This window comes from Asterias amurensis, chromosome 12, assembly GCF_032118995.1.
Source record: "Asterias amurensis chromosome 12, ASM3211899v1".
Classification (NCBI taxonomy): Eukaryota; Metazoa; Echinodermata; class Asteroidea; order Forcipulatida; family Asteriidae; genus Asterias; species Asterias amurensis.
Genome location: NC_092659.1, coordinates 8,569,571 through 8,592,319, shown reverse-complemented (window position 1 = coordinate 8,592,319; position 22,749 = coordinate 8,569,571). Strand labels below are relative to the sequence as shown.

The window sequence follows — 22,749 nt, the reverse complement described above, 5'->3', positions numbered from 1 at the left end:
CCAATGCTAAAACCACTGGCCTCTGGTCCAATGTTAATTTTTGGGCCCAACTCCCTATTCATATTACGTACCACTAAGGATGGCGCAGGGCTAGAATTTCAGGAAGTGAAAACGAAATCTACTCCACCACAGGGCTTTACTGGATTAGAAACAGTTTTTTTTTTAACAAGAGAGACATGACATTTGACTTGTTGGGGAAAAAAGTAGGAAAGTTTTCGAGTATAAGGGACCAAGATGATAAATTCATTTTGGATTGTACCCATATACACCAGTGTGTACTAGCACTGTATACTCAGAACTTTCGAGATCTCTGTGAAAAAAAAATCACACGCATATTACTTGTGTGGGATTCGAACCCACAACCTTTGCAATATCAAGGTGATATAAACACTCATAAAGACTTTTTCTGTCTAAAAACGTTTTAACAATTTCATTCATTTAGGCCTACTAAGGAAAGCTAGAGATGATTTCGACCCTTTTATTGCTCTCGCTTTTAAACTTGAGGTATGCCTTCCAAATTTCATCACTATTTGTTTGTTTGTTTGTTTGTTTGTTTGTTTGTTTAGATGATCTTCCCATAAAGGGAACTCAGCAAAATCCCATAAACACCAAGCTGGCAAAACACAACCTCTCTCATACAAACATTGGTTTAGCATCTATGATTGTGAATTGCACAAATAAAGACATTGGAATCCAGTAACCAGATGACAATACTCATTCTAGTTATTGTGAATCAGCAGTTAGCTTGTGTCATTCAAACCCACAACCTTGTAGTTGCAAGTACAACAGTCTTACCACTGGCTCACAGTGTTAATATCATTTGACCAGTCAGGCAGATGGATGGGCTAAAGTGTCTTTAAAATATCTTCTGAAAATAACTTCTGTCTCTGTTACATCAGAGGGAGCCGTTTCTCAGAATGTTTTATACTATCAACAGCTCCCCATTACTTGTTACCAAGTAAGTTTTTATGCCAACAATTATTTTGAGTAATTACCAATAGTGTCCAGTGCCTTTAAAACATCTTCTACAGAAAGAGCAAGACAATTGAAGCGCATCTTACCTTTCTGACATGTTACTATCTTTCCTTCCAGAACACGGCTTATCTCTCCCAGTTTCTCTGCATGCCAATGCCGGAAGAAAAACTTGGACGACTTGCCAAGCTGTTAAAAGAGACGAGTACAATACACTGAATGCTGCTTTCTTGGGAGAAAACTATGCACATCTAAAAATAGCTAATTGGCACTTCCTTTAGACATAAATGACTGATCGTTCATGAGTCAAAAATAACTAAATTTTAAACCATTGGTTGCTGAGTCAAGGTTTTTAAGTTCACGGTGAACTGGGAGGGAGAGGGGGGGGGGGTGGTCTTGAAAGGTAGTGATGTCACAAGAGCGGAAGGTGGGAGGACAGTGCTATCATAATCTTTACACCACATAAGTTTAGTGTAAATCTGTGGACGTTTGTGTCTTGTGTCGTACAAAAAGTACCCATTCCCTTTAACTGATATTATTACATGTATGATTACGATGAAGATGAAAAACGATAGTGGTTTTAGTTTTGCCGAAAAAAATCCTTAATAAACCCACCTTCCAGTCTGTAACGTTGTGATGTTTCAGCGCATCTTTACACTTCTGCAGATCCCCAGCTCCTGATTTCCTGTCCGTTGAAAACTCCACCAGAGCCCCATACCTGAGGTCAAAGGTCAACCAAATAAGATAAAGATGAACCTTATGGAGGACCTGGACATATAGACTGGTCCCCTGTCTTTATCCGCTATGACAAAGACATGCATTGGCTTTATATGTATACACATGTAAAAAGATTTAACTGCAAATCTCCAGGACCATAAAGGCCATGTGAAATGAATGGGAGGTCAAAGGTGATTAAGGCATTGGCTAAAAGGCAGATCTCTGGCATAATTCATGAGCCTTGAAGTGTGACGTCAGATGTTCAGGCTAGTTTCTTGGTAGGTCTTGGTGAAGATTACAAGAAGACACTGATATCTAAGAAACTTTGATTTATTTTCGGCAGTATCTCAAAAATGCTACCACCCTTTGAAATGAAACTTTCACCCTCAAGTTTTACTGTATATATCTATGTTTAAATAGGATTAAAACAATCCAACGACTCAAAAAAAACAAAGTTTATTTAACTTTGCCTGAAAACCTCCTTCAACCACAAACAAACCTCTTGATAAACTCCTCGGGTGTCAAGCGTAGCGGGAACCCACTCTGTCGGATCCTGGTTGTCTCCATGACACCCGTGTAGCGTAGCTGGGCAATCACGTACTCCGGAGTGAACTTGTCCGGCAGTTTGGCCGTGTTTGGTTTGATACAACGGATGAAGTGGGGAGAGGAGTGCATCATCTTATTGATTAATTCCGCCAAGGAGTTCTGCCAGGAAAAAGAGGCACCATCATAATTTTCAATTTTATAAACAAAGTTGAAATATATTTATTGTCATCTGATAAGACATCTGTTTGAATCCCACTTGAGTGATTTGCCTGCGGATTGTTTTCACCGGACTTGGGAAAGTACCAAGTATACAGTGCTAACTACACATCGATGTAAGGGTTAAACCAATTAATTATATTCTTGATCCCCGATGCAAACCTAATAACTATTAAACCGTTGCTGTACCCACAGCATATGGAATAGCATGAAAGATGTTTTCGAAGTATATTATAATGATCCACACAAATAAAACTGGCATTTTGTGGAGTCAAAAATGTGACTCCACAAAATGGCGTGTCGTGTTAGTTCCTGACGTATAAGGAAAAATTTCAATTTCATGGCATTTTTGTGTGAATCATTATATTCTCCTTTTAAAACATCTATCCAACCATATGCATTTTATAACAAACGGTTTCAAACACTTTCAATAGACCAATTCGCTCGATCCAAGGCAACATATGTCCCTTTAATCTGAAATCATATTTTTTTGGTTTTTTTTGGGTTTTTTTTAGTCCATCATCTACTCTTCAAATGTTTGGCCAGGATTTCATGGCAGCACTGCTCCTCAAGGGCTGGGCAGCGTAGAAGGTGTGACAGGGGTGATATGCCACAATTGTATTTGATGTCTTGCATCTTCCCAGCTCTGTACGTAGCGCACTGAGGCACTTCCGAGCTGTACTTGTTTCAAGGTTTTTTTAAACTTACAATTGAAAATGAAAGCATTTTTACCTTGAAATGAAACAACACCGTTGCAGCTCCCTTCCTTTCTGTTCCCAAGACAGGCCTCTCCAACTTATGTCGTCTCTGTTAACAAAATAAATAATTACAGGGACAATCTAGAAGCTCACACAATATTAAGTTTCCACCAGTACAAATCCTGAAATGAGTTGAGAAAATAGCTTCTGCTACTTATTTAGAACTACATGTATGGCAATTGAAATAAGCACATCAATGAACACGCCAAGAATATCTCACAAAGCTTGAACATCCTTTTAATGATTTCACTAAAAAAGAAGTCTCAGATTTGCAACATGCAACCTGTTATTACCTCCCCACCACCCTTAAGGATAAGAAATTGCCTTGTACACAAGTATTGTGTTTTTTCACAATGTTATTTTCTTTTAAATAAATATTACAAAAATAACAAACTTTTTGTAATATACAAGGACCTTTTTTTTTCACAGGAGTATGAACTAGCCTTGTAAAGAGTTTTTCTCAACACATAAATACATATATATTTGGTTTCTGGTAACACCATGTGTGTATCTACTTGCCAGGTAGTGTTTGTTCTTTAGATTATAGAACTGTCTTCCTATAATTATTCTCTTACCGCAGGGTAGATTTATCAGATTGTTTGGGAGACTTCTCAGTTCTGAAAAGAACTGCCCGAACTGCCCTGCTTTTTAATTATTACCTGGGCAGAAGGTACAGAAAATTGGCTGGAACTACTACATGTACATGTACTTTAGCAGCTTATAGGATCACTATTAACTGCACTATCGAGGAGCGAGTTCTTAAAATGATCTCAACGTTTCGACTAGCTTGTTTCTGATAATATCGAATCTACACCTACCAGACTTTCTCGTTCTGACATGCGCTTCTTGCGGAAGAATTCAAACGCATCATTGGTGTTCTTGACGGATCGCTTACGAGACTTCCTTGTTGCACGCTGTCGTATGCTGGGAGCGATGGAACCTGTACGAGTGACTTTGCTCTGGAACATCTCACGAATCAGGGAACTGTAACTTGCTGCAATTAAAAACAAAATATTAATATTTCCATTTGTCCGAGGCCCATGTCACGCACGCATTTGACAGGCAACCAGTTCCAGGCAATCTCTAAGAAGAAAAGGCATTCACATTTGAATGTTCACGTACTATTCTTGGGGATGGCAAGACATTGTTCGAAGAATGACTCATAGGCTACAAAAGTGGTCCTGTAGCTTTCAATTCAATAAACATTTATTTTGGTAATGCCTTCACAAGATATAATACATCATTGGTGTTTTATAATATTAAAGTGACATTATAAACAGTAGCCAACATTATTGTCAGAAGGGCACAACTTAGAATTGGGTGAAGCCTTAGCGTTTTTACCCTAAAGAATAGTTTTACCCACACTCTAATGAATGTTAAAGCCATTGGACCCTTTCGGTACAGGAAAATAAAAAGGTTCACAGCTTTACAAATAACTTACAGGGTTTACATAAGGTAGTGGTGAAATACTTCTCTTGAAATATTATTCCATGAAATGCTTTACTTTTTGAGAAAACAGTACAACAATATCGATTCTCGTTAACGAGAATTACAGATTTATTTTAAACACATGTCATGACACGGCGAAACGCGCGGATACAAGGGTGGGTTTTCCCGCTATTTTCTCCCGACTCCGATGACCGATTAAGCCCAAATTTTCACAGATTTGTTATTTGATATAGAAGTTGTGATACACGAAGTGTGGACTTTGGACAATACTGTTTACCGAAAGGGTCCAATGGCTTTAAGTGCTGCACATTCTATGAAGAAATTGATAAGAGTTTTATTTATTCAGTTGACTTACTTTTCATTGTGAAGTGAACAGACTTAGCGAGAGTGTCCCTGTTCTTCTCTAGTATCCCATTCAGGTCATAGTGCACCTACAAGAGAAAGAAATGGACTGTTAAATGCATAGAGCTATATATAAGAACTAGAGGGCGCACTGGTGATGCTTCTTGCACAAACGCGGCGGGACCGCAAGGAGACACGTGCGCGCCATTCTGTACGCGCATTTAATAAGAAACACACGTAAGAGCTGTTTTTCAACTTACAAAATGGCTGCACAAACACACGCTAGGCAATGCCTGTTTGTTCAACTTAGAAAATGGCCGCCTGCGCGCATGCCGAGTTCTTATATATAACTCTAAGGTTAAATGTGATGCTCCACGCCCAACTGGGCACTTCACTGGGATCATTTGCTCATCAGTGAGAATAGTGAGAATTACTGCTTGCTAATAACACCTAATTTAAGCCTACTATGAGGTAAATATTTCTCAACGTGTTCAATGTTTGAAGGGAGGGTGTACCTTTGGTAATTACTCAAAAAATGAACACTTACTTGGTAGGAAGCACTGCAGCTGTTGATAATGTGTAACATTTAAAAAAATAATGATTCCCTTCAAACGAATGTAGTTACATTCCCAACTGCTTCTCCTCGCAGCTGACGTCGCTCTCGCACCGTGATATACCCGGGCACAGGGTTCTGTTGCGCAATTTGGTGCCGATCAAACCAGGAACACCGCGCCAAACCCCTTTTTCTATAGGATAAGTGCACTTGGTTTTCTACATGCATTACACATTACAGGACCTAAGGGGCTTAATGGCGTATCTGAAGGACGCAGCAATAATGGTTAAGTGTCTTGCTAAAGGACACAAGTGTCACAGCCGGGACTCAAACCCACACTCTGACAATCAGAGTTTTTTTTTTTGTTTTTTTTTGGCAATTTGAAAGCCAGACTTACCATGCCAGCATAGTGTAGAACACCAAATGTAAGACCACCATCCTTGGGCGCAAAGTAGACATTCTTGGCCTTGGCGCTGAGCCCACTGTGAAGCTTGGTTGCCATGGATTTATTGGTTCCTCTCGGAAAATGACTCTCTTCATCAATCAGTGCGATGATGCCAGTATGTCGCTATGGCAACAAGAATAATCATTAGAAATATTTAGATAAAAATGTAAAATGATAAATGGTGTTTGAAGCTTGTGCATGGTGTGGAAAATAAGAATTAACTGTACTTAGTAAACTTGCGGGTAAAACCATGAGTATAATCTCTTTTGGAGGAGTTGTTGGCTCTGAACAGAGCCAGGGTGGTCTCGACGTATACTCTGCTCATTGTCAGGAGAAAACTGTCTCCTGAAGACGAGCAGAAAATACTGTTTTCCCCTGAAGACGAGCAGAGAAAACGCCAAGACCAAACCGACTGTTTTCAGAGCCAACACTATCCCAAAAACATTTAACAATTGGTTACAATGAAGGATATGAGCGCTATATAAGAAGCCACTTTTACGGTTGTATGCACAAGTTTACTATTTATAGTAACCTGTTATCACAATGATAATAACAAAATCACAACAATGTTATTTATTTATTTATTAGAATAAATTACTATTAATTTTGTACCTCCAGAAAGAGATCCAGACAGGGTTTGTTGTTAGTGAAGTTAATCTTGTCTAGAGCGATGCCTTCTCTCTCGCAGTCGTCTTGTTCCTTCAGGAAGACATGCTCATTAAAGAAGTTCTGAAACTGCTCATTGGCAAGATTGATGCAAATCTGTAGCAAGAGAGAAACAGTCAATTACGTCGTGAAACTGCTGGTTATGTAGTTACGAAAAGGAAATAATATTGAAGAGTATTTTGTTTCATGTCCAATTTCATAGAGCTGCTTAAGCACAAAAAGAAGCTAAGCACAACAAATTTATGCTTAGCAGAATGAGGTTATCAGCCAAAGTACCCTGTCACTTGTACAATCTGTGACTGGTACCCTGCTTAAAGCTGCTTAGCAGCAAATGTTTCTGCAATATTTTCTGTTTAAGCAGCTCTATGAAATTGGACCCTTCACAAAGTTAGTTGATTTATATGTCTTAACAGGCCTTCCTCTGCTCCTCTGTACTTGTGTTGGTTGCCACAGCACCAAAGCTGACATCACTTGGTCTGTTCTACTCTTGCAAATGACTTACAAAATTGTAAATATATTAAAAAGATGGCTTAAGCCCAGTTCATACTTCCTGCGAAGCGAACTCGACATGATTTTGACGCCACAACTATATTTTCGCTGCAATATTCATAACAGATTTGAGAACAACTCAACCCCTGCGAATTATTCCTGCAAATTTGTGGCATCAACATTCGTATCACATTCACATTAGCAGGAGTATGAACCGGGCTCTACTGGTCATAAAGTTCCACATTAACAACCACTTAACCCCGTTTCCTTACCTGCTCAAAACTATTCTTATTAAAGTTCTCAAATCCAAAGATGTCGAGCACTCCGATCTCATAGGCGCTTTCACTTTCCTCTACAGGTTGAAGGAGTTGATTGATGTTGTTCACCACCCAGCTGAAGAGACGACTGTAGATTGCTTTGGCCAGTGCATCACGGCATTCTTCTGCTTGTTCCACGGTGCGAACTTTGGTGATGGCTTCACCTGAAGATGATACATTGTAATCAAGTAATATACATGATGAGTTTTAAAAGGGAAAGTTTACCTTTAGTTTTTGGATTCATTTGATCGTTTTTATAATAGTAACCAATTCTTATATAGCGCATTTCACAATAACCGTATCAATGCGCTTTACATTAGTGCCCTGGTCATAGGGCCAATAACATCCCTTTTTAATGTTTCTCAGCTCCCTTGGGAGTATACAACCCGGGCAACAGTTTATATCGCTCCAAAGGCTTTTCCATTCACAATATCAACCTCTTCCCTCGCAGATACCCATTTATTCCCCTGGGTGAAGAGAAGCAATTATAGTAAAGTATCTTGCCCAAGGACACAAGTGTCACGACCGGGATTTGAACCCACACTCCGGTGACTGTACCAGAACTTGAATTTGATGCTCTTAACCAATCGGCCATGACATACATGTACAGTATACAAAAAAATACCCTGTGAAATATTCATTTTTGAAACATCAACGAAAATCCGGAGTGAATATTATGTTCACGCAGGAAATTCAAATGTTGGGCCATAAAAACCTATATCTTTTACATAACTTATTACTTTGAAGTAAAATGCCTACACTACCAAAAGCTACCAGCTACCGTAGGCTTCTAACAAAGAGTTTGTATTGACATTAATTTAAGAGTGATAACCCAATGTGTTATATATTCCCTTCAAAGACAGTGGACACTATTGGTAATTACTCAATATAGTTATTTGCATAAAACCTTACTTGGTAATGAGTAAAGGGGAGAGGTTGATGAAATAAAACATTGTGAGAAACAGCTCCCTCTGACGTGACGTAGTTTTCGAGAAAGAAGTAATTTTCCACGAATTTGATTTCGAGACCTCAGATTTAGAGTTTGAGGTTTCGAAATCAAGCATCTGAAAGCACACAACTTCGTGTGACAAGGGTGTTTTTTCTTTCACATTATCTCGCAACTTCCACGACCAATTGAGTTCAGATTTTCACAGGTTTTTTATTTTATGCATATGTTGAGATAAACCAATAGTGTCTACTGTCTTTAAGATACATTTACTTAATTTTAGAACCTCAGCTCAGGCATACTTCAATGCCATATGTTGAAGACTTTCCAGGGCCCACTTTCAATTGAAAAACGAAAGTGCTTAAGAATCATATGCTTAACAAAAATTTGCAGGATACCCGTCACCCATGTGTTATAAGGTACATGTACATGTAACATGGTTGTTTGCAGGTAGCATCACTCTGCAAAGAAGCTTAAAACTACTTGTTGTGCTTAAGCAGCTTCAAGAAATTGGGCCCTGAATTCGAGAACAGTTTCTGACGTGATCGCAAACCTTAAGTTTCTCAATCTTTGACCTTACCTCTGGTATATGTGGTCTCTGATATTATGGCCCCTCCAAGCTCATCGGAAGACACTTGAAGGAGAACAGAGACCCTTTCTAAGACCTCTTGGTTGACAAGGCGAGCCATGTCTGTGTCTGATTGAGTGAACCTAAGATCACCAAGATGGAGGACTGCCGCTAAGGTTCGATAAACACTGTCCTCATCCTGATAAAAAAAATTAGCAAGTTAGTATTTGTCAATCTCAGTAAGTATGTTTACTTGGTAATGGACACAAGTGTCATGACCGGGACTCAAGATAAAATGAGGTAGACTGGCAAAATGCTTAGCTACAGTGTATCATTCAAAACCTATGGGATGATATTGAAGGGCCAGGTAGTAGAAGAGTTGACTGTGTATTGTGTAGATGTATTCAACACAAGATAAAATGAGTTAGGCTGCAAAAATGCTTCTGCAATGAATCATTCAAAACAAATGGGATGATATTGAAGGGACTGGCAATAGGAAGGTTGACTGTGTACTGTGTAGATGTATTCAACACGAGATACAATGAGGTAGGCTGGCAAAATGCTTCTACAATGTATCATTGAAAACCAATGGGATGATATTGAAGGGCCAGTCGGTAGGAGGGTTGACTGTGTACTGTGTAGATGTATTCAACACAAGAAAAAATGTGGTACATGTACATAGGCTGGAAAAATGCTTCTACAATGTACATGTATCATTCAAAACAAATGGGATGATATTGAAGGGCCAGTCAGTAGGAGGGTTGACTGTGTAGTTTGTAGATGTATTCAACACAAGATACAATGAATCAGTCTAGCAAGTGCATCATCCAAAACCATTTGGATGACATTGAAAGGGCAAACAGTAGGAGAGTTGACTGTATGCATTTTATAATCATAATCGGTCAGCATCATGCATTTCTGCACCGCTGCCTGACTGGTGAGAAGCTTCCAATTACACCGATCTTGAGGTGCCACTTCTGCCTCCTCCAAAGACCACCCAGTGCCCCAGTCTGGAGAGGTCCCTCTGGATTACATTTTTTCATGTCACCCTAGGGCAACCTGGTGTACATTTCCAGTGGGTTGGTAACCAGCTGTCGATTTCACCAAACTCTTCCTATAACTTACATGTAGGATTAATCTTAGTACTTATGATGAGTTAAGTTCAGTATCAATAGACGTTAGGACGCATTAGTCGCCCACCTTGAGATAGGATTAATCCAAGCATTTTGTGAAATTGGCCGCAGAATCATTTACCACATGATAACATATGGCTGGATGCATTGTGCATAAACTATACATTCCAAACCACAGAGAGTCAGACAGTAAGAGTGTAAGGGTATGATACATGATTGATAACAAGAGAATTTGCTTGACTTACATCTTTTGAGAAACCAATATGGCGGAAACAATCTCGAACTGACTGAAATTTCTCGCGGGATGCCGTGTTAACAGCTTTTCTCACATCATGGCCTTGGTTTAAGTACCTGGGGGAGGAAAAACCAGGACAAGAGTAAAACTAATGCTCCTGACTAAGAAACAATAATTACAATAAGATGAATTGGGCATGATACATTAAACAAGCAATAAGTTAAAAAAAGGTCACCGAGAGTGGAGGGAGTCTGGTGTTTGAGGGAAAACATTCCGTATCCTGCCACTACTTTTTCACTCATTTTTGTACAAAAAGGAATATCTCATTTAAGTAAATTACAATTATTTAACATTTCATTTCATGACGACGAATGAAAAAGTTGCAGCAGGATACGGAAACTTTTCCAAATTGATAACCCTAAGAAAACCTTTAAAAAGTCACCCTTACAGCTTAAAATTTGGCCTCAACCAGCTTAAAAAATGGTGAAGTTTGTGACGCCATTTTTCTACCAGCGTGTCATAGAGACACACGATCTATGTAAATTTGGGCTCAAATATTTTACTTTTAGGTGTAATGGTTCTTTTTTATTCTGAAAAGCAGTTTTAATCATAATCAAAGGTGCGTTCAACAAACAGCAAAATGGGGAAAGCAAAAAGTATGATTTAAAACCATTTAGAGATGAGGAAACTGCAGAACATCAACAAACTGTAGTAACAGCCAACAGTGAATAAAATATAAATCTACAAATAGAATTTTCGTATAAAGCCAGTACATACTTCATGCAAATTGGGAAAACAAAGCACATTTTATGTCACCATCCCATTGCAGCTACAAAATATCAACCAGGCCTGCAAAAATATTCAATTTACAGGAAGTTTTGCCCGAGTTGAGCTACGATACAACACTGTATTATCTATCGCTTGAGGGCGCACTTCGTGGAGTTAGGAATTGGACAAACTGGTGCACTGGGTATGGAAATCACTAAGCGCATGTGATGACAAAAGCAATAAGCACATGCATAAATTGTATGTTAATTTAATTTAACTTTACATGCAGAGCTTAACTGCTTAATACCAGAAACAAATCTACTTTTAAGGTTACCAGCCAAATCATCACCGTTTAAGTATGTACTTTCTCTGGTAACCTGCTGAACATGCTTAGCAATTATATCTACTTAGCAAGAAAAACGAAGAATTGAAGATGAATGGCAGAAATGAGTGATGTAGAAAAATGACTTGTGTGTACTTACACGCAATCCTACTAGAGTGGAGAATGAAAGAAAAACGTGATCAGAAGAAAAGTCAAGATTTGCTCACCCATGAAAAAAATTGAATGGTTTTCCATTAAAATTTGCATGAAGAAAATAAAAGTTAGAGAGGCTTGCAGTAGCACTACGGTTTTACTACTTCCTTGGAGGCAATACATACATGTAGGTGGCAGCAGATTTCACGGGTATAATTCATTGCTCTCAAATTGCATACGCCCAAAACATAGCAAAACATTTAGCTATATTTGCTTCTCTTTACCCTTCAGTAAAAGGGTACCTGTGATTTAGCTTTGATGCGCTACATATGTATACATGTATGGCAGCACAGGCTGTATACTACCGTGGGAGCTGAGATGGTTTGAGGAATAAAATAAACATCTTAACATAGAGCTAGATAAGTCAGTTGGTAGAGTGCCAACACATTAGTTCAGAGGTCGTTTGTTCAAATCACGCTCTGTCAACTTTTCCTTGTTTAACCACAAATTATTTCAAATTTACAGTAAGTTTCCCTTGTGGTTAATTAGGTGGTATTCCTGTACTACAGGCATGATATTTGAACCCTGGACAAAAAGTAGAACAACTTTACTGAATACAAGACCAGACCTACATTATTAGATTGTATACACATCAACATACTTTTCATGTTATTCAATAACAGTTTTGCTGATTTTTCATGAGGGCCATAAGTTCGGAATACCTGTGAGATTCAGGATTACTCAATCCATACTCAATCTTCTCCTCGTCCGACAGACCGCCATACATCAAGTAAAAGATATGGAAGTTTCTTTCTCTCTCGCCCTGAGCAACGACTCGTGATTTCTCCAGGAGGTACTCAGATATCGAAGCTCCCTGGACGTGACCGTCGCTGGAGAACAGTAACTCCAGATACTTGCCGAAACGGCTAGAGTTGTCGTTCATTTCGGTTTGGGCATTGCCAAAACACTCAAGCAAGGGATTGACCTGTGAACATAACAAAGTTAATAACAAATGTTATCTCTCATTATCTCGTTGCGTCTTTTGTATGTATTCTCCCTATACTCAAGGAAGACATGGTTTTTTTTTATGTCAATAAATATTTATAACCTTAATCTTACTATATGGCTTGAACGATAATACATTATTCATAAATACCTCAGACAGTTTCGCTATTCCTATTGGTGGAGAGCGCGTCACGTGGGTGTGTATAAACCTTTGTTTATGACCGGTAAAAAGTGTTAATTCATGGGCGTTTAAACCCGCCAAGGCCTGGTTCTTTATAATTTACCTCGACTTTATCTCGATAAAATTATCAAGAACCAGGCCTCGTTGGGATTAAACCACTAGTTGAAAACCTCTTCACCACACATTGATTCCCTTATTTTCACTGCTGCCTCCCTCATTAGTTTCCCTGAAATGAACACAATGAAAGTAGTTCCTGTCGCCTGTCCCAAGCTGCATTGGTGTGAATGCTTGGGGAGTTGGCGTTCCATTACACGTAGTTCATGTTAGAGGCTTACTTGGATGAGTTCACTATGGTTAAAGGAACACGTTGCCTTGGATCGGTCGAGTTGGTCTTTGAAAAGCGTATGTAACCCTTTGTTATAGAATGCATTGATTAAAAAAAAAAAGATATTTTAAAAGTAGAATATAATGATCCACACAAGTATCACTCGAAATTGCGTGGTTTTCCTTTTACCTCGTCGACAAACACGGTCGGCCATTTATGGGAGTCAAATTTTTGACTCCCATAAATGGCCGACCGTGTTAGTACGCAAAGTAAAAGGAAAACCACGTAATTTCGAGGCAAATGTGTGTAGATCTTTGTAGTCTACTTTTTAAACATCTTTCTAACCATAGATGCATTTTATAACAAACGGTTACAAACGCTTTTCAAAGACCAACTCGACTGATCCAAGGCAACATGTTCCTTTAACCCGGAAAGCTAATCTATGCAGCAGTTAGTGTGAATGCAGAGGGAAGTTGACGTTCAAAAACTCATGTCCGAGGCTCACTCAGGAGTGAGTTTTGGCGACCCCAACCAGAAACATTGGTTATCGGTAGAGCGCTTTCGCGTGTTCGGTTGAGCGCGGTGACGATGCTGTTCAGACCAACCGGTAACCGACTTGTTGAGTTGGTTGGGCTTTGGTCGGGGTTGCCAAAACACACCTCAGACATGAGCACACCAGAGTTGCTAATCAAACGCACCCAACATATTGATCTGTAAAACATTATACATGGTGCTATAAAGGAATAGGTCTCATACTTCAAAAATGTAGCCTCACATACCTTGCATAAAAAATGCTGAGTGTATATTTGGTTTGCGGTAACACCATGTGTGTGTCTACTTGCCAGGTAGAGTTGTTCTTAGGGAACTGTCTTGCTACGTGGAGTAGATAATCGGAGGTTCGGGAGACTTCTCAGTTCTGAAAAGAACTGTCCTGCTTTTAACTATTACCAGGGCGGATGGTTTAGAAATTAGACTAGACTACTACTTTAGCTTATAGGATCGTAATTAAATGTACTGCCGCGGAGTCAGTTCTGAAATTGGTCTCAACGTTTCGACTAGCTTGCTCTAGTCATGGTCAGGAGACTGAGTGCTGAGTGCTTTGACATGCCCTAGGTGTGTGATAAAGCCCTTGACTTAAGAGCTCAGTATTATTCATAATAAAATAAGAGTACCAACCTGCTGAATTTTATCATTAAGCAGACTCTCTTCACTCTGAGCCGTCATCAATATGTGCTTGACAAAATACTTGGCGGATTCTGTCTTGCCGGCTCCGCTTTCACCACTGATAATGCAGCATTGTGATTGACCCTCTCGTAGCATCGCTCTGTAGGCACGGTCCGCTACGCAGAATATGTGCGGTGTGAGGGAGCTTCGGTCAGCGAGGTCCGAGTACTGGCGGGCGACTTGGTTGGAGTAGATGGGGAGCGATTTGAAGGGGTTGACAGATATGAGGATGTCACCAACATAAGTCTGGAATGAGAAGTAGACAAGAAATTGAAGACATTTTATTTCAATTTATTCTACTTTCAGCGGCATGTCATGGTCGAGGGGTCTGGTCGAGGGGTCTAGCGCATCAGCCTTGAGCTCTGGTGTTTCTGATTTGTAAAATTTGGGTTTCATCCCGGTCTTGACAAGACACTTGTGTCCTTATAAGCAAGACACATAGCTAATTGGTACGTGAAGACAAAGGTCCCCTGTGTTGCGTAATGCATGTAAATAACCAAGAGAAACACTCAGTAAACCCATACAAAATGATATATAAACAGGTCTCATTTAAAAAAACATTTATGTGCCTCAACATACTTTATACTTCCAAGGGCTCTGAGATGGTTTGAGGAATGGAATTAATGGACCAGGGGCCAATTTCACGAAACTTTACACAACTGTGTAAGTCCACTTGCGCAACGTTTATGGCGTAAAACGTTTATGTTTTGTGAAATCGGTTGCAGGGGAGCACTATGAGCAGCAGTGAGTGATGGATTTGAGTACATATGAAACCAATACTTGTTAACATTACTACCAAGTAAACACTTCCATTTGTTATTCAATGTTAATTCTATAGTAGTTGCTACCCTCTCCCAGGGTTATGGGGTACACATGTATGTTCCTGAGTGGTATAAAACATCAGCAATTTGATGAGATTTCAACTATTATTTCTTTCATTATGATATAGCATGGGTGTTTTGTTGTCCCATTATAACAACTCAATGACCTTCTTCGGGATCATCTTCTTGTACTTACATAGATGACATCTTTGGTATATCTCAGCATCAGCTCTTGGAGAATCATGTTCTGTGATAACTCCGACATTGATGTCAGGTCATCGGTTGAACTGGTACCTGGCAGGTAAACCTACAAAAAAAGAGAGAATCAAAAGTGTTTATAAATGGAGACTTTCCAACGCTAGGTGGCAGCAGACTTACCAGGTAATGTATACGTAGTTCTTAGCGAGCGCACATGACCGAGAACAATGGATTTTACCTGGTAAGTCTGCTGCCACCAAAAATTGCAAAACCGGCGTGTAGTTTGACCTCGGTCATTTCACATTACAGATACGCAGTCAAACTCCACTGCGGACTTGAGAGCAGTGACTATTTGGGCATCTATGTCACTGCACGTATCCAATGTGAACTTTTAATTTTTGCTCTGTTGAAAGTGTCCAATGGCTTTAAGTGCCACCACTACATGTACCTTTCTTGTTTCTTCATCCTGATCAGATTGATCTTTGAATACGATTGTTTAATAACTTACCGTGTCTTCCTCTTTGGGGACCTTCAGATCCGGGCTATTTATAGACTCCTCAATATCTCGGCTGGATTTTTTCTCGTCATCTGGAAGTCTCGTCTGAGCTTCAAAGATCTCTTCTGTCTTTGACAAGGAAGAGGACCTTGCTCGGCTGTAAACAAACGAACATACCAAGAGTGATGTTTCAGGCTTTGCATGTTTTGTTGGTGGTTTTTTTTATTTTATTATATATATTTTGTTTTATGAGAGATTACCTAGCATCGCGGACAACCACTTTAAGCTGAGGCCTACATTTAACTGCTTTGGGCTATCGATCCAAATCAACTGCCACCAGGGGCAAGTTGTCACATACCCCCTTCAAAGTCCATAAAGACGAAGGCATGGGTATCATCCAGGAGCCAGGCTGATAGAGCAGCAGTATGCACTATCTTCCCAAAATTTTCACAAAGCAATAAATGAAGTACATGTAGCCACCCAGCCTTAGTGATGTTAGGCGATTTTTTATTCAAAAAAAGAGGAAGATCTTAGGTGCACTAAATGGGTCTCAGACTCGACCAACACCTCCTTTCAAAGTGACAAAGTGAATCCAACTTGCCCTTGGTGGTAGTTGATTTGGATTGATAGCCCAAATCAGTTTAGTGTAGCCGTCACCTTGCAGTGGCTGTCCGTTGCCTTGTGATGTAGTTGTGATCTCTTATTTAAAATAAAGCCTAACAACATCAGCCTATATACAGGATTTGAGGCATTGCATGGTGAGGTAACACCATGTGTGTATCTACTTGCCAGGTAGAGTTTGTTCTTAGTCTCCTGATGATGACTAGAGCAAGCTAGTTGAAACGTTGAGACCAACCCAAGAACTGACTCCGCGGTAGTGCAGTTAATTACAATCCTATAAGCTAAAGTAGTAGTCCCAGCCAATTTCTATACCATCCACCCAGGTAATATTTAATAAGCAGGACAGATCTTTTCAGAACTGAGAAGTCTCCCGAACACCCGAACACCCGAACAATCTGCTCCGCGGAAGTAGAATTATAAGCAAGACAGTTCTCTAAGAACAAACTCTACCTGGCAAGTAGATACACACATGTGTTACTGCAAACCAAATATATAAACATAAGCCTACTTACAGGTTCTTGCTGTTGATTCTGACGACTCCCTTAGACTCTGGGAGTTCCTCGTAAATCTCCTCATCATTGGGACTGACCGGTTTGATGCGGTTTGGTAAGTACTCCTGCATGGCAGTCTTCAGCATCTGCTGAATAAGTTCTGTAGCAGCGATGTCTGAGTTGAGAAGAAAACAAAAACCAAAGTGACAATCTGAACTTGTTTGCCATCATTCCCCTACTCGGACTTTACGATTATCCCAACAGTCATTGCTATCAACTACTAGAGCTTTTTCCATTTTTTATGGTCAAAGATCAATTTCTTATGCTGCTTCATTTCTGAAGAAAAGTTCAAGTATTTACCACATCAAAAAAAAAATTGTCAAACAGTTCTAGTATCGTAAATTCTTGTTGCGCCATTTGAGCAGGCTTGTTTTCTGTAATCCTACTTATATTATTAGTTCTTTGTACATGTGTATGTATACAGTATTTGTGCTGCCTGGAATTAAATAAATAAGTCAGGAGAAAATACATGTCAAACGTCAAAAAGTCTAAAATCATGTACATGTACAAGTCAGCCATTGTTCATCCCTAAGCTATAGACATCAGTGACAATGTAGCCATTGGTGCGGACACAAGTTTCTGACAATCCCTGCCAAACTATATACAAACCTTGTGGCGTCTCTTCATTAATGTTGGCAATCTTAGGGTTAGCGTTTCTTCTGGTCAGTAGTTTGACCATCTTAGTATGGCCGAATCTGGCCGCAATGTGCAGTGGAGTCATTAACTCATCGTCCATGATGTCGATCTCTGCATTGCGATCTAAGAGATACTTAGCGACCTCACGGTAGTTGTTGGCCGCTGCTATATGAAGCTAAAAAAAACAAAAAAAACTGCCTTTAATTGCCAAAACTATTTACATATCTGCAGAGATACCAACATGTGCATCTTCTTTTTTTTTTCTTTCTTTTTTCCAATGCCCAAGTTTACACATACATGTAACAATACAACATACAAGTACAAATTACAAACCAAACATTTGCATCTTGCAATCAGGAAGATTTTGTCCGACATTTCAATTCAATTAAAACTCCCAAACAATACATAGCAAAAATATTAATTTAAAAAAAGGCAGCAAACTAAATAAACTATAAAAGCATCTTCTAGAAGCCGAGGCTTGTGGTGAGATACAAGAAAGTACGGACAGACAGGTAGAACAAAGACAGAACCGATGAAGATAACAATGATCGTATAATAACATTTAATCTGGAATCTTAAATTGTTTCACTCTCCTAAAAGCATTGCTGCTGTCTTGGAGAGGGTGGATTGCAAAATTCATTTGTTCTTTGTGCTTATGCTCTCAATAATAATCATAACAACAATGACAGTAATACAAATAATAATAATAAGTTAAGTGATGAAGATAAATGAAAGCATTTGCTGACTACTGAGCAATAGCCAAATGAGAACATATGTCAGATACTGGGAGAGGAGAGCTTTTTTTTAAGCAGGGAGATATTTATAATTACATTCAACATTATAGAGTCAAAATTTCTATAATGAGGGAGATTTTCATTCAACTATAGATCGGCCATTGAGCCAAGGTTTTCTAAATAAAGGTTTAATTTTACCAGCGATGTGTTTCTGTCGTTAGCAGTGTTGACATTCCCTCCAGTCAATAAAAACTCCTTGACATCCGATAACATCCTGTCTGCCTCTCGGTGTTTCACTCCCTTTAACATACTGTTATCCATCCCTACAAGTCAAACAATGATTTCTTTTAATAAAAAAAACAGACTTTGTCTTGCAATAATAATCGTCTCCTGACCACGTCTAGAGCACGCTAGATGAAAAATTAAGACCATAACTCACTCTGGGGAAGTGAAGTTAATAACGAGAAGTCCCCTCGACTTTTTTGTGAAAGTAGTCCTGACTGATTACCTTCCGCCCAGGTCGTAGTTAATAAGCAGGGCAGTTCTTTTCAGAACTGCGAAGTCCCCTAATCTCTGAAAAGATCGACTTGGTAGCAGTAAAGAAATCTCCCGAATTCCGAAAAATCTACTCTGCGGCAGTAGAACATAAAGCAAGACAAGTTCTCATAAGAGCATAATCTACTCAGCAAGTAGATACATACATGGTGTTACCCCAACCCAAATAGACAATAATGATAGAGTCAAATGACTAAACCAATTCAAAGTTTCTTGCTTCAACACCTCATCTACCTGGTTAACTACTTTTTACAAGCTCGCAAGATATTTGACTAGTCCTTAAATCTTGGATTTTAAACCATAATTTCAAGTATGACACAGCCCTACGGGTTGGTTAGGGGTTCCCAAAGACAGAGAAACTTTTACTTACCGACTTGCTCCATGTACTGCTCCATTACTAATCTGGCCTCACTTCCTTCCGTCGCGTGATCTAAGGGTACGTTACCGTCGATGTCTAAAAGCGTCACATCAGCATGGTTCTGTCACGAGGAATACAATCAAAATCCTAGATTTATAACTTGATTCGAGAGAGGAGGAAGAAAGGGGGATGATCAAGGAAATGACTTACAGGTATAATAGAGTGATTTGGACAAGTCTATGTTTTATACGATGACACAGAACTTAGACACTTAGGCAGTGATCTACTTCGGATTTCTTTGAAAGACTTTTGGGTCTCTAGGTGGCAGCAGACTTACCAGGTAAATCAACACCGTAAATCCAGCCTGATGTTCTTGGAAATGTTACCATGCTCAGAACAACAACAAAAATGAAAAGTTACCTCATAAGTCTGCGGCCACCTACAGATCAAAAAGGCACACAAAGCTTGTAGGGACCTCCCGACCTTACAGGTAGATAGCTACAGCGAGCTTTGGGCAAGTCTTATAGAATATACAGGAAGAGGATTGGGCAGTGATCTACTCTTGATTGATTTGAGTTGCTTGGGCACACAGAGCTGGCAGGGACTTCCCCAAAACTTACAGGTAGCTACAGCTAGCTTTGGACAAGTCTATGTTTTATTGGATGAAACAGAAAGGTGTTTGGGCAGTGATCTACAGCACTTCAGATCTCTAAACTATAATGAGCTCTGGACAAGTCTATGTTTAATAGGACGAAACAGAAAGATGTTTGGGCAGTGATACTTTTGATTTTTTTGAGTTGCTGGGCACATATATGTAAAGCTGTCGGGGACTTCCCCAAACTTACTGGAAGCTATAGAGAGCTTTGGACAAGTCTATGTATTATAGGATGATATAGGAAGACATTTTTGCAAGTCTTTGTTTTATACACCAATTCAGGCGCGCACCGGGCACGCAAGTGTTTAGCACCACGCGCCATTGCTGGAGTGTACATGTGCCCAGTTTTGTGCACAAAGACATGAGGAAATCATGTTTCTTTTTACTCTTTATGGAAATTAAATTTTTCCTCAACGAATAACTCAGTTTCCTTAACAGGACACCATGATATACCAATGTAGATTACTGACCACAAATATTTGCAACAAAATATAAGCCGAATCATCTTGAAAAAGGTGCTTGTCTTAGGCGAGTTAGGGGTCAACGACGCAGAAACTGCATAAATGTCGCTAAAATGCATTACATCGGCAAGGTAATTTGTCAGAATTTCAGTATTTTACTTTCAGCTTAATTTAAAAAACTTATCAAGAATGTAGTACGTTGTTATATCAAGCAGCCATATCAAGGAAATTTCATAGATTATCAAGGAAGACATTCAATTCCCATAAAAAGTGAAAAGGAAAACGATTTTCTCATGTCTTTGTGCACAAAACTAGGCACAAAGACACCCCAGCAATGGCGCGCAGCGCATGGCGACGCCCAGCACTTGCGCGCCTGGATCGGTCTATAGGAAGGATGCAACAGGAAGGCACTTGGGCAGTTATCTAATTTTGATTTCTTTGAATTTCTGGACACAAAAAACTAGAAAGGGATTCCCAAGAACTTACAGGTAGCTATAGCAAGATTTGGACAAGTCTATGTTTTATAGGATGCAACAGGAAGGTACTTGGGCAGTGATCTAATTTTGATTTCTTTGAATTTCTGGACGCACAAAGCTGGTAGGGACTTCCCCAAAATTTACAGGTAGCTACCTGTACAAAGAGCTTTGGACAAGTGTATTTTTTCTAGGAATAAACAGGAAGATGTTTGGGCAGTGATCTACCTTTGATTTCTTTGAGTTTCTGTGCACAAAAAGCTGGCAGTGACTTTACCAAAACTTTAAGGCATCTGTATGCGAGCTTTAGACATGTCTCGTTATATAGGCGTGGAATGAGGTGCAGGCTGGTCTAGCTAGTGATCAAGTTTGATCGCTAGCTAGACCAGCATGCACCTTATTCTACAGTTAGCGCTTGCGCAATAAGTATTTGCAAGAAGGTCTAAATCAAAGGTAGATCACTGCCCAATTTCGTCTGTAATTGTCAGTCCCGCCTTCAAGTGCCCCCTTTTTTTCACAGTGGGATGGGTGGTTTTTAATTGTGGGTGGGTTTCAGGGACATTCTTTGTGGCAGGACGGCTTTGTAGAGGTGCTTGTCACCTGTTCCTCCTTGCCACTCACTGGCTTGGTATTTTTAGCTATTTTGATTCTTTGTTTCTTTATATATATCGATTTGTATATTATATTTTTATGCCAGTGTAAAGTGTAATAAAACTAAAACTTTAGACCTTATCGCAAATACTCGGTACCCGCTAGTTAGGCTTGGAATGAGGTGCATGCTGGTCTAGCTGCTGGACCAGCAAGCACCTAGGGCACAATAGGGCTTGTGCAATGGGTATATTGCTGAAAGGTCTATGGTGCCTTACTCACTTTCCAGAATGAAATACCATCCAAAAAATGGATCAGAATGCGGAGTACCAGACTTACATTTAGGAGTAACTGTGTGATTTCTGAATAGTCACATGCACAGCTTGCATGAAGTGGTGACCACCAGTCATCATCCTGTGCGTTGACATTGGCCCCACGGGATACGAGTATCTCTGCTGCTGCTAGGTTGTCATCTAGACAACACTGGTAACCAAATAAGGATGAACAGAAAAGACAAATTAATACTTTGTAAATTGTTGATTATTAAAACAAACAAAAACATAATCCTTAACCTTACAGGTTTTATTGAAAAAACATCTCAAATTAATCAAAAACAATATTTTTGCACATTTTTAATCTATGCAATAGATTCCTACAAACTAAATTAATCTTTTTAATTGTTTGTTTTGCTGAAATTGTTCCTTTTCTTACAACGATCTGGGGTCGAATTCACAAAGAGTAAAGACTATTTCTTGCTTAGGACAAGTCCTAGGAGATATAGGAGATAAGACTCGTTCTATTCCTTCCTATCATTTAAAATCACTCTTTTTATTCTTTGTTGAATTTTCTTCTAGTTGAATTGGGTTTTTTTCTGGTTTGTTCTTTTTGTTCAATCCTTCTTTTTGTTCAGCTTTTTTGTTGAGTTGTTCGTTCTTTTGAAAGTGTTATTTTTGTTGAGTTTTTCTTTTTATTTAATTGTTCTTATTGCCCAGTTGCTGTTTTCTTAAGTGATCTTTTAACCTCATGCATTGTTGTCGAGCGCTTAACGTTCTAGAGGTATTCATATCTGTTGCCGTGGCAATATCTGTCTAACTTACCTGATGCAGTACGGTGACACCACTCTCAGACGATGTGTTTGGGTCCGCTCCCTGGCTTAACAATGCTAAGACTGTTGACAAATAAAACAATGTAACAATCTTAAAATTACATGGTAATCAGTAAATCACAATGTCCCTTAAAAGGGTTGCTTTTGATGGGATGACAAGGGCAGAA

General features: G+C 39.3%; 1 protein-coding gene across 3 annotated transcripts in view; it reads right to left on the bottom strand.

Moving 5' to 3' along the window:
- Window positions 1-22,749, bottom strand: part of LOC139944741 (unconventional myosin-XVI-like) — a 62,680-nt gene that overhangs the window by 21,224 nt on the left and 18,707 nt on the right. For all 3 annotated transcript variants that reach the window (XM_071941802.1, XM_071941799.1, XM_071941800.1), the window contains 21 exons: window positions 22,575-22,645; window positions 21,817-21,960; window positions 19,313-19,421; window positions 18,586-18,710; window positions 17,627-17,828; window positions 16,979-17,132; window positions 15,858-16,002; window positions 15,348-15,458; window positions 14,283-14,576; window positions 12,318-12,580; window positions 10,363-10,468; window positions 8,997-9,183; window positions 7,426-7,634; window positions 6,611-6,760; window positions 5,951-6,121; window positions 5,014-5,089; window positions 4,028-4,203; window positions 3,184-3,258; window positions 2,189-2,394; window positions 1,588-1,690; window positions 1,062-1,161 (listed from right to left, as the gene is read on the bottom strand). In XM_071941802.1, the coding sequence (XP_071797903.1) occupies window positions 1,062-1,161; window positions 1,588-1,690; window positions 2,189-2,394; window positions 3,184-3,258; window positions 4,028-4,203; window positions 5,014-5,089; window positions 5,951-6,121; window positions 6,611-6,760; window positions 7,426-7,634; window positions 8,997-9,183; window positions 10,363-10,468; window positions 12,318-12,580; window positions 14,283-14,576; window positions 15,348-15,458; window positions 15,858-16,002; window positions 16,979-17,132; window positions 17,627-17,828; window positions 18,586-18,710; window positions 19,313-19,421; window positions 21,817-21,960; window positions 22,575-22,645 (3,177 nt within the window). The remainder of the gene's footprint in view (window positions 1-1,061; window positions 1,162-1,587; window positions 1,691-2,188; window positions 2,395-3,183; window positions 3,259-4,027; window positions 4,204-5,013; window positions 5,090-5,950; window positions 6,122-6,610; window positions 6,761-7,425; window positions 7,635-8,996; window positions 9,184-10,362; window positions 10,469-12,317; window positions 12,581-14,282; window positions 14,577-15,347; window positions 15,459-15,857; window positions 16,003-16,978; window positions 17,133-17,626; window positions 17,829-18,585; window positions 18,711-19,312; window positions 19,422-21,816; window positions 21,961-22,574; window positions 22,646-22,749) is intronic.